Genomic DNA, 12,775 nt, shown 5'->3' with positions numbered 1-12,775 from the left:
GAAAAATAAATATAAGTCAGTGTCTTACTTTCAGGAAACACAGTATTACTACGATTACTACTATTACTATTGTTGTTGTATTGTCAAAGGCTTTCACAGTCCTGGAGGGGAGAAAATGCTGCTGGAACACGGCCATACAACCCGGAAATCACAGGACATGCCCCATTATTATTGTTGCTATTAACTCTATTTATACCTAGTCTTTCTCCCCATAAGGACTTAGGGCCTCCAGACAGGCCCTATATCCCAGGATCTGATTTCAGGTTTTCTGCATTAAATTGAATTATATGAGTGCCCAGTGCCAGATAATCTGGAATAAACAGAAAACATGGGATCAGATCCTGGGATATAGGGCCTGTCTGGAAGGGCCCTTCATGTGGCTCACAACCACACACAACACTTTGTAACATTAATTTCAGTTACTATCTCAACTAATTCGACATAGTTTTGTGGCAGTCACAAAAAAACAAAGGTTGCTGGAGGTTAACAACTACAGTAGGGTCTCACTTATCCAACATTCGCTTATCCGACATTCTGGATTATCCAACGCAGTCTGCCTATTAGTAGTCAATGTTTTTGTAGTCAGTGTTTTCAATACATTGTGATGTTTTGGTGCTAAATTCGTAAATACAATAATTACTACATAATGTTACCGTATATTAAACTGCTTTTCTGTCAATTTGTTGTAAAACATGATCTTTTGGTGCTTAATTTGTAAAATCATAATGCAATTTGACATTTAATAGGCTTTTCCTTAATCCCTCCTTATTATCCAACATTTTCGCTTATCCAACGTTCTGCTGGCCCGTTTATGTTGGATAAGTGAGACTCAACTGTACTTTCAAAGTAAGCACCTGCACAGTGAAACAGGAAATAACAGCTTCAGACTATGAAGAGATTTTTCCCTTCTCCAAATTTTGTTACATAGCACAATCTAATACATTTGTGAAAATAAAATGAACAGTTGTTTTTTTAAAAAAAATCTATTGCAAATAAATTAAAATTCAATATTTATTTATTTATTTGAAGTATTTATATTCCATCCTTCTCACCCCAAGGTGAGAATACTGTAAATAAATAAATAATATTTAAATTTAAAATAAAATTTAAATAAATAATATTTAAATTACATTTAAAATTCGCTATTCCAAAATGAATCCCATCCACAATTTCCTCAGCAGTATGCCCCTCATCCTCCCCTCAAATGCCTGCTGGCAGAGGAAGGGCTTGACCAGCTTGAGAAAAACAAACAGATATGGGGCTCTCCTAGGCCCCTTCCACCCAGATGAATAAAATCCCACACCATCTGCTTTGAACTGGACTATATGGCAGTGTGGACTCAGATAACCCAGTTCAAAGGAGATATTGTGGGATTTTCTACCTTAATATTCTGATTTATATGGCTGTGTGGAAGGGCCTCCAGATAACCCTGTTCAAAGCAGATATTGTGGGAAATTCTGCCTTGATATTCTGGGTTATATGGCTTTGTGGAAGCGCTCCTTGGGAGTCTCCCTCGGGAGGGAGTTCCACAGTCTGGAAGGCGTCACTTAAAAGGCTTACACTGTGCTATCTTCGAACTGCGTAAATGGTCAATATAGATGGGACCCCAACCCTCTGTCTGGCCTTTCTCCCCAGCCAAGCTGGAGCGAAGGGATGCTAAAGATCCCGCTTTTAACTCTGGCTTGAGATGCAAAGGATTCATACTATTCAGCTGCTGAAAGCGATACTCCATAAGCCGTGCTCTCAGATACTCACCTCTAGAGGATCTGAGAAGGTTTGGAAGGTGTCAGAGAAGGATTACACCTTGCCCAGCGTTCTCCAAGCTATGTGCCTTGGGGATGCTTTTTCACCTGCACTTTATGTATCTTGTCTTCTAAGAGTGTTTCATCTCTTTGTTTTAACCATGTTGCACCCCGCCTCGAACTGTAAGTTTTTCGGGCTGTATAGCCATGTTCCAGAAGCATATTCTCCTGACGTTTCACCCACATCTATGGCAGGCATCCTCAGATGTTGTTGTTATTATTATTAATAATAATAGTAATTAACAGCTTATGAAAGTAGCAATCCATTGAGGGGAGGGCTTTCTCCCACTGCAACAGATTACTCGCCACCCAAGAGCTAACAAGCTTTCCTCCTCTTGGTTAGAAAGACTGGAAGCTGTGAGAATATTTGAACCATGCTTTATATACCAAGTAATATCTCCTGTTAGAAATGAATAGATCAATAGATAGGGTTAAGGATGTTTGGCAGGGAAACACATCCCCTCAAGTTCTATTTCTTGCCCACATCTGGTGGGATATTCTTATTCTTCTCAGATTTCTAGTCCTTCCCTGGAATTTTCCTCTTCTTTGTCTTCCTGGAGAATAAGCTTAGGATAGTTGGTTCCACACAGCCATATAACCCAGAATATCAAGGCACACAGTCCCACAAGATCTGCTTTGAACTGGGATATCTGAGTCCATACTGCCATATAACCTAGTTCAAAACAGAAAATGTAGGATTTTATTCAGCTGCGTGGAATAATAACTTTAGCGACTGGCATTTGCTCCTTAAAGAGTGGCATCTTCACAATTCCCCCTCTCTGCTAACAAGCCGGAGGTTTGGGTTTAAAAAGTCTATCTAATCTATTTAGACGCCTATATCAGTGAAAATGGATGGTCGATATGTCTCCAGAAAAGAAAAAGAGCTGCTCTGGAAGCCTTTGCTTCTCATGCATCAGGGACAATGGCTTGACAAGTAGAGAGATCATTCTAATCTTAACCAGTTTAGCACCCGATCTAGAATGAGGGGTTCCTCGGGAATCAAAGGCGCCGCTCCCCCACCCACTCCCCGCGTGTTAGTGGCGTGGGGTCCCTTCCATATCTCATGCCCTGGCGCAGTTATCACCCCACGTCTTTCCGAGCCTGTCAGAGACATTCAGACGGAGGGGAGGGGAAAGGGGGGGGGAAGCAGCTGCAAAATGCCCAAAATGAGTTATTGTAATTACATTTAATTAGTTTAATTAGTTAATTATTTTGCTTACAGCTGTACACGAGATTGCAAACATTTGTTAATATCGCATTCCCTCTACCAGTATGGGGCGAGGCGGCACTTAACACTCAATCATGTACGCACGTGTAGACACAATGGAGCGTGGGGGGTCCCAAGCGCCCGCCCCCCTGTTTCCCCCGCCTCACACACCTCCACGCGCGGGAATCTGACACGCATTGTTTTGCCCCAGGTGGAGCAGCTGACAAGGAAGACACGTGTCCAGAGGGTCCCCACGTTCCAACCACCAACCACCCCCAATTAAAGATGAGCCACAGAGCAAAAGCAAGGCAATACACTTACGAGATTCATTAATGGACTTTAGTTCTATGTCGCAGACCTGGTTCCATCCCATAATACCACTATGCTAGACATGCAACACTCTCAGAACCGTGGCAGCATCCTTTGGGAGCTAGAGGATGATAGTTTGGCTCTCTTGGGGCCCTTCCACACCGCTCTATATCCCAGAATATCAAAGCAGAAAATCCCACAATATCTTCTTTGAACTGGTTTATCTCAGTCCACACTGCCATATACAGTAGAGTCTCACTTATCCAAGCCTCGCTTATCCAAGCCTCTGGATAATCCAAGCCATTTTTGTAGTCAATGTTTTCAATATATCGTGATATTTTGGTGCTAAATTCGTAAATACAGTAATTACAACATAACATTACTGCATATTGAACTACTTTTTCTGTCAAATTTGTTGTATAATATGAAATTTTGGTGCTTAATTTGTAAAATCATAACCTAATTTGATGTTTAATAGGCTTTTCCTTAATCCCTCCTTATTATCCAAGATATTCGCTTATCCAAGCTTCTGCCGCCCGTTTAGCTTGGATAAGTGAGACTCTACTGTATTCCAGAAACATGCCCACACTTAAGGCAAGCAGCCTCAGAGGTTGTGAGGTCTGTTGGAAACTGGGTAAGTGGGGTTTATATATCTGTGGAATAATGTCCAGGGTGGGAGAAATAACTCTTGTCTGTTTGAGGCAAGTGTGAATGTTGCAATTGGCCACCTTGATTAGCCTTGAATAGCCTTGCAGATTCAAAGTCTGGCTGCTTCCTGGGGGAATCTTTGTTGGGAGATGTTAGCTGGCCTTGATTGTTTCCTGTCTGGAATTCCCCTATTTTTTAGTGTTGCTGTTTGTTTACAGTCCTGACTGTAGAGTTTTTAAATACTGGTAGCCAGAAATGTATGTTGTGTTTGGACTTGGGTCCCATCTCCAAGATACCTCATTATGTGTGTGTATGCAAATACAGGCATCCCACACACACCCCACCTGAAATCAAAAACACTTCTGGTCTGAAATATTTTAGCGACGAGATACACAACCTGGGATCATTTTTGCTACCGTGACCAAACAGCATCGATTCTCCGGCGGAGACGCATCCTGATCTGAAATCAATGTGACAGAATCCCTCCCTCCCCTTGAAACGTGGGAGCCTCAGGAAAGGAAAGGGTCGCCGTACCTTTTTTGATGACAGACTGGTCCAACAAGTTCATGCCGCTGTTGTTGGCATCTTCTACTGACTAGACATACAAAAAAAGAAGAGAGAGGAAGAGAAAAATCACCATTGGTACCGATACAGATATAAAGAGAAGACCCGTAAGATCGTCTCATATGAGAGAATGCACAGAAAAGGAGAGTTCCTACACAAGGGACAAAACTTCAGTTCCTGTGTACACTCAAACTATGACATATTAGAAGAATTGGAGAAGGCAAACTCTTTCAGTACATGATTGATGGGCGTTTTCTTTTCACACATCTCTTTCCTCCTTCCTATTTTGCATATGCGAGAGAGAAAGACGACATTTTCGTGTCAAGAGCGACTTGAGAAACTGCAAGTCGCTTCTGGTGTGAGAGAATTGGCCGTCTGCAAGGACGTTACCTAGGGGACGCCCAATTTTTTTTATGTTTTACCATCTTTGCGGGAGGCTTCTCTCATGTCCCCGCATGGGGAGCTAGAGCTGACAGAGGGAGCTCATCCACGCTCTCTCCCCCGATTTGAACAGCAACCTTCAGGTCAGCAACCCAAACTGCAGGTCAGCAGTCCTGCTAGCACAAGGGTTTAACCCATTGCGCCACCGAGGGTTCCAGTGAGACTTTCAGGTGAACCGGTAAGGAGTTAATTCGCCCAGTGAAAGGAACAATTCCTAAATCGGTACGTTTTTCACTTTCAGCATAATTTACAGTACAGTAGAGTCTCACTTATCCAACATAAACGGGCCGGCAGAATGTTGGATAAGCGAATATGTTGGATAATAAGGAGGGATTAAGGAAAAGCCTATTAAACATCAAATTAGGTTAGGATTTTACCAATTAAGCACCAAAACATCATGTTATACAACAAATTTGACAGAAAAAGTAGTTCAATACGCAGTAATGCTATGTAGTAATTGCTGTATTTATGAATTTAGCACCAAAATATCATCATGTATTGAAAACATTGACTACAAAAATGCGTTGGATAATCCAGAACGTTGGATAAGTGAGACTCTACTGTAGTACTACACAGTACTTTAGGCTCGCTCTAAGTCTGAAACGACTGTAAGGCACACAACAACAACAATCCCATATTGTTCTTTCACGTTAAATTCCCCCCCCCACACACACACACACACACTTCAAACAAGTAACGGCACTGCCCCTCCTCGAAATGGATCGACTTTTGGTGATCTTATATCCGCTACAAATTCCAGGCTTCCCAGGATTCTGGGATTCCTGGATTCTTCCCCCCCCCCCTTCCTCCGCCAACAGGAAATTGGGACGCGGTTTTCCACTGAAGGTAAACCACAAGGAAATCGGACGCCCTCCGCGGAGCAAGAGGGGAGAAGGGCGAGAGAATGGTAAGGGGAGGGGACGACGCCTTGCCGACGACGCCGGGAATTCCGAGGCAACCACGGAGTCCTTTGGGGAGCCCTTTGAGCCAAGGGCACTTACTTCAGAGTAAATAAGGTGAGACTACTGCGGCCAAAGAGGAAGCCGCTCTCTGGCTCTGTGCGCATGTATACACACACACACATACACAGGCACTGCTAGAAAGAAGATAGATTAGGCATGGGAAAACTTCGGCCCTCCAGGTGTTTTGGACTACAACTCTCACAATTCCTCTCTCTCTCTCTCTCTTTATATATATATTACAGGTATTTCCCCGGTTTTCTCTCCTAGCATACCCACACCCACACACATACACAGAGGCAATGCTAGAAAGAAGATGGAGTATATATTTATACAGATATATATGTGTTGTTTATTCGTTCAGTTGCTTCTTCGTGACATATATATATATACAGTAGAGCCACAATTATCCAAGCTTCTGGATCATCCAAGCCATTTTTGTAATCAATGTTTTCAATATATCATGACATTTTGGTGGTAAATTCGTAAATACAGTAATTACTACATAGCATTAATGTGTAATGAACTACTTTTTCTGTCAAATTTGTTGTATAACGTGATGTTTTGATGCTTAATTTGTAAAATCATAACCTAATTTGACGTTTAATAGGCTTTTCTTTAATTCCTCCTTATTATCCAAGATATTCTGCCAGCCCGTTTAGCTTGGATAAGTGAGACTCTACTGTATAGATATATGGTATTGTTTATATATTCTATTTATTTTATGTGTGTGTGTGCGCGCGCACATATATATATAGGTTCTCTCTCCTAGCACGCACACACATACACAGAGGCACTGCTAGATAGAAGATAAGAGTATATATGTAAACCAATATAGTATATATAGTATAGATATGTATATTATCTCTCTCAGTGTGTATTTTCTCTCTCTCTCTTTCTCTGTATGTACTGTGTGTGTGTTATATACATAGCAGGTATTTGCCCGGTTCTTTCTCCTAGCACTTTCTCCTAGCATGCGTAAACACACAGAGGCACTGCTAGAAAGAAGATATAGATATTAGATACAAATATAAATCTATAGTTTGTTTATATTGTATATAATATATATAGTATATTTATTATATAGAAAGTGTGTGTGTATTCTCTCTTCTGGTGCGCGGGAGCAGAGGCACAGCTAGAAAGAAGATAGATAGTACAGTATATATGGTATGTAGTATATACGTTATGTAGCATTTATGGTATGTGAAGCCCCTGGTGGCGCAGCGGATGAAACCTCAGAGCTGCTGAACTTGCTGACCAAAAAGGGTCGGCAGTTCGAATCCGGGAAGTGGGATGAGCTCCCGCTGTTAGCCCCAGCTTCTGCCAACCCAGCAGTTTGAAAACATGCATATGTGAGTAGATCGATAGGTACCACTCCTGCGGGAAAGTAAGGGAGCTCCATTAGCATCACCCCCTAAAGTCTGACACGACTAGACTTAACGTCAGGGGGAAACCTTTACCTTTACTATATATGGTATGTATATACATACATATAGTTTGAGTGTATTCTCTCTCTCTCTCTCTCTCTCTCTCTCTCTCTCTCTATATATATATATATATATATATATATATATATATATATATATCACACACGTACGTGTGTGTGTGTGTGTGTGTGTGTGGCTATATATAGCAGGTATCGCAGTTTTGTCTTCCAGGACACATACACACAGAGAAACAGGGTCCTCGCTCTCGCAATATGAGCTTATGTATATACTTGCTGCACGCTCACACACAGCTATTCCGGTTATGTATCTGATTCTTTCTACACGGGTGTGCGCGTTGGCAGAGGAGAGCCGGGTCAATCCCTGCCAAAGTATCTTCCCAGTCCCGAGAGGCCGAGGCGCCCAAGGTTTCCAGCGAAAAGTACCAGTCGGAGGAGACCCAGGGGCTATGGGTGTCCAGGCTCTTCGGCAGAGAAGGGGGCGCTCCCCCCCCCCCCCAAAAAAAAACCCCTCTCCTGGCCCCACTCTGCCCCGCCCCCTTTCCCCGGCAACGTGGCGGAGCTGTGGTAGTTAATGAGAAGCGTCTTTTCTGATTTTCGATCTAATTACGGCCGCCTGCTGGGTTTTTGTACAGGATCTTCGCGCAGCATGCTGGCAGTTAATAGTCACAGAGAGGATCGTAAAGATTTAATTAGGAGCGCGGGCGGAAACGGAGGAGAGAAGGAGGCTCGCGGGGGCGCGCGGGGCCCCTGCGCGCGCGCGCACTGGCAGCCCCCCCTCCCCGACTTTTAATTACTAGGCTGCTTTAGTTAAAAGTGAAAGCAGGGCTGCCTTGGGACCAGGTTGGGGCGTGCTTTGGAGCCGCAAGAGGGGGGCATCCGGGCCTCTTGTCCGAAAAAGCAATAGGTCCCTCCCTATCACTGACATCCTAACGCTTGCTCTCCTGGAGGCAAACATTGTACGTTACTGCTTACAGACGGGTGTCAAATAAGTAGCGTTCAAATACTTTCCATTGTTGCCAATATCTTTTGTGACCCAAACACTGAACTCACGGGACCCACAGTTTAAGAAGCACCAGGCAAAGCACCACAGTTTGAAGCTAGCTTTGAACTGTACTAAAAGTTAGTGTCGATGGGGCTTGTGAAACTAGGCAAACGATACTGTTTGAGCTGTACTGTATGGTCAGTGTTGACCTATATAATGCAGTTCGATCTGCATTTTATGGCATTACTTAGCCGTCTAGATCCAGCCTATAAATGCCAAGAGTAGGCTCCCATTTAGAACCACATTACTTTGGGGTAAGCCATGTGGTTTGCTGGAAGCCACTTGAACTGAATGATATGGTCATTGGAGACTCACATAATGTAACTTCATACAGTTCAAACTCCCTTAGATGTGTTGTCTAAGGCCGGAATCACCGGGTTACTGTGAGTTTTCCGGACTGTATGGCCACGTTCCAGAAGCATTCTCTCCTGACCTTTCGCATTCATCTATGGCAGGTATCCTCAGGGGTGTGTGGTCTGTTGGAAACTAGTCAAATTGGGTTTATATATCTGTGGAAGGTCCAGGGTGGGAGAAAGAATTCTTGTCTGCTTGAGGCAAGTGTGAATGTTGCAGTTGATTACTTTGATTAGCATTGCAGAGTCAAAGGCTGGCTGTTTCCTGCCTGAGGGAATCCTTTTTGGGAGGTGTTAGCTGGTCCTGATTGTTTCTTGTCTGGAATTCCCCTGTTTTCTGAATGTTGTTCTTTATTTACTTTTATGTTTTTTAATACTGCTGAGCAGATTTTGTTCATTTTCTCTGCAAGGCCATTAAATGCTAATCAAGGTGATCAAGGTGATCAATTGCAACATTGACACTTGCCTCAGTCAGACAATTCTCCCAATCTGGACTTTTTATATAAACCTCCCTTGACAAATTTCCAACAGACTCTGAGGGCAAAACGTCAGGTAAGAATGCTTCTGGAACATGCCCACACAACCCGGAAAACTCACAGCAACCCACTGCATTAGATGAATCGACAGTCTGACCTTATAATACAGCTCCAACTGTGTCATTGGACCATGGAGATCCAGCTCCAGTTTTAATTTAGGCTGGATCTACACGGTTCTATATCCCAGAATTTGATCCCAGATTTGAACTAGGCTATATGAGTCTCCACTGCCATATAATCTGGGATAAAGAGATAATCCTGGATCAGATCCTGGAATATAGGGCAGTGTTGAAGGAGCTTTATTTTCCAATAAGGGGAGAACAACGAAAAGGACAGCAACAATATGAAGTTATCACGAATATCTCACTCCAACATAGTATGTTGGTTTATCAAAAACAGGCCGAGTATGACACAAAAAGGACACCACTTCAGACACACGCATAGATCATAATAATTATTTTTCACCGATTTCTCTTTCTAACATTAATGTATTAAGAACCCATTTCTAACCGGCTCCTGCAGTGACATCACCCCTGTAGCTTTAGTTACCTAACGGGCATCGGTAATTACATCATTTTGAAAGCTTCACGATATGAAATCATGCTCAACTTTCCCTTAACTCATACTGCCTAATAGGCTTCCTTACAGAAGTGAAGCGGGCTTGTTGTTGAGTCCTTCTCTGTTTCGGAACAACGGAAACCCGCTTCGATCCGACCCCTCTCGCTTTGCTAGAGCGACTCCCAAGCGCCTTTTTCTCCTTTCCCTGGTTTTCTTTTTTCTTCCCAAACAGCAGGCCACCAACCTGCCTGGAAAGGTGGGTTTGGGTGCCTTAGGACTCTTTTCCCAGCCCTTCTTTCCAGCCAAAGATGATTCGGTTTCGAAAAATCGCATTAAAAAAACAATCGAAGCAAAACAAGGGAAGCTTCTCCCATTTGATAGTATATGATAGACCTGTTGGAATTCAGCCCCACGCTGCCCAAGTCTCAAGTCCTCAATGAGGCTCAGTTTAGTTAATTTAGAATAAGTTAAGGGTTTCCCTTCCCCCATATCTCCTGTATGGGAATGCTGGGAATGTATCTATTTCTTCTCTCCTCTCTGTTTCTGCTCTCATTCTGATTGGCTGTGTAAAATTGATACTTTTCCACTGCAAGCCTTTACTTACATCTTAGTATGGGGAGTATGTACTGTGTGCTTTGAGTGATCTCTCTCTGCTCTTTGCCTGTGTGTCAGAGAGATGTAGTGATGGGTCATTTCCCCCTCTCTTTCAAACCTTAGGTGGATGTTAGAGTAGCTCAGGCCCAGTTCTTTAACTATTAAGAAATGCAGTTATTGTTTATTATTGTAAATAAACCTTTTGTGACTTTTGAAGATTAGACTCTGCATCTTTGCCTGCCTACGCTCTAAATTCTTTACAGTCACATCATATTGCTAAGGAGCTGAGGCTCAGTTTTTGTATCCTGTTTGATTTTTGGATGCTCTGCTATATTTTAGGGTAAGTTTTCCCTAACAAGACCATCTCCAACTAGTAGAAGATGCTTGGAGAACGGAATTATGGAAATGCCTTAGTACAGAGCTTCTTCCTCTTTCCCGTCCCTGACCTCTTTCAGTCAGAGACATTTTTATGTGCCCCAAGGTCACATAAATAGAATATATATATATATATACACCCACACACATACACACATAATATATAGGTATATAGAATAAGAATAAAAATGAAACATTCTATGAGGAGAAAAGCAGGATATAAATACAATTAATAATAATAATATCAAATTAATAACACTTAATAATAATAATAATAATAATAATAATAATAATAATAATAATAATAATAACCACACTTGGGAAGTGTCCGAAGTGTGATCCAAAAGCCAGCATAGTGATCTTGTTTGCTGTGTCCTAATCTAGTTATATATCGAAGAAGAAGAAGAAGAAGAAGAAGAAGAAGAAGGGAACTGTGTGGTCCTGTTCTAGCAGCATTTTCTCCTGACCTTTCATCTGCATCTGTGGCTGGCATCTTTAGAAGCTCTTTAGTCAAACATTGACTCATAACAAATCAGTACGTATTATTTGATATTACGTATCTAATAATAGTAATAATAATAATAATAATAATAATAATAATAATGGAGCTGTATGGCCCTGTTCTGGCAGCATTTTCTCCTGACCTTTCGCCTGCATCTGTGGCTGGCATCTTCAGAAGCTATTTAGTCAAACATTGACTCATAACAAACCAGCACTTGCTAAAACTGGCTGATTTTCCTTTTGATGAAGTACAGCGGAAACATCTTCTGCAACGTCCACTGTAAACACTGCACAGCAGATTCGTGTCAGTAGCTAAAACAGTCCCTGTATTTAGCTCTAAGGACATATCATTTGAGGTCGGGAGGACCCCAGTTTAAGAAACAGTGCCTTAGAATTAATATATCTTCCTCTCTCCCTTAAAAGTCATAAATCCCTGCCAGGAATTGACATGTACTTAGAGTAGGCAACCATCTAAGAATCTATTCTGATCATAATCCAATAACATTACAAACGAAAGCAAAAAAAAAAAAAGAATTCAGTTGGACAGGAGGTTAGACGAGACTGTTTTGGTGTTGAAGAGATTGTGGAAACAATTAATAAAAGACTTAAAGTGTATTTGGGCGTGGATCTGTTGATGCCAAGGCAAATGAAGGGGAGAAGCAGAAGGGTGCCTCGGTTTTGTGCCCAACGTGTTTGGAATAAGAGAAACCCGCGGCTTCGTTCGGCAACGGATCCCACATGGTTTCCATTTGTCTTTCTCTAATCGCATATTTCTCCTTAATTGCTTTCCGTCTCTCTTGGCCCTGTCACCCTCGAACGCTTTTCCTTTCCAGTCAACTGATGATGAACCCAAAGGAGGCAAGGGAACACTTTGTTTCGATAAAGCTCAATTTAAAAAAAATCAGTTTTTTGGAGTACTAAAAAAACGGATGATCCTTACGCCCCCATCTACACTGCTATATTATGCAGTTTCACATGGCACTGTAGACTCATGGAATAATGCAATTCAATGCAATTATTAAACGCATTAGCCGGTCAGTGTTGACTCAGTTGACTCCCCTTAAATTCAAAGTTAGTGATGCTGACAAAGAGCAGTCCGTTTTGTTGTCCGAAAACGGGAGTGTCGTTAGTCCTTTTGAATTAAAAGAAATATTGAATACAGTTTTCTTTAAGTGGAAGCCTTATCGAATGGATAAATGAGCTTCTGGTCTTTTTATATTCTCGAAATACACAAAAAAATAAGCCTCCCGAAATTCTGCGTTTGGAACCTTCTCCGCAGCTTTGCTTTCCCCACTTTCTTGCCTGGGGATTCCCTCCTTCCCCAAACTGTGCCTGACTCCAAGACTAATGTCCAGCAGGGAGAACACCGCCCCTTAGGGCTACTCTTCACCTAGAAGAGTGTTATTATTGTGACAAACAGGTCTTTCTCCTCAATTCCC

General features: G+C 42.2%; 1 protein-coding gene across 4 annotated transcripts in view; it reads right to left on the bottom strand.

Annotated features, from left to right (window-relative positions):
- The window catches only part of tfap2b (transcription factor AP-2 beta), a 78,344-nt gene that overhangs the window by 54,339 nt on the left and 11,230 nt on the right, over positions 1-12,775 (bottom strand). For all 4 annotated transcript variants that reach the window (XM_062959276.1, XM_003215197.4, XM_062959282.1 and 1 more), the window contains exon 3: positions 4,501-4,561. In XM_062959276.1, the coding sequence (XP_062815346.1) occupies positions 4,501-4,561 (61 nt within the window). The remainder of the gene's footprint in view (positions 1-4,500; positions 4,562-12,775) is intronic.

Source organism: Anolis carolinensis, chromosome 1 (assembly GCF_035594765.1).
Source record: "Anolis carolinensis isolate JA03-04 chromosome 1, rAnoCar3.1.pri, whole genome shotgun sequence".
NCBI classification, from domain to species: Eukaryota; Metazoa; Chordata; class Lepidosauria; order Squamata; family Dactyloidae; genus Anolis; species Anolis carolinensis.
The sequence above is the reverse complement of the archived record's forward strand: the minus strand, read 5'-3'. Positions and strand labels throughout refer to the sequence as shown.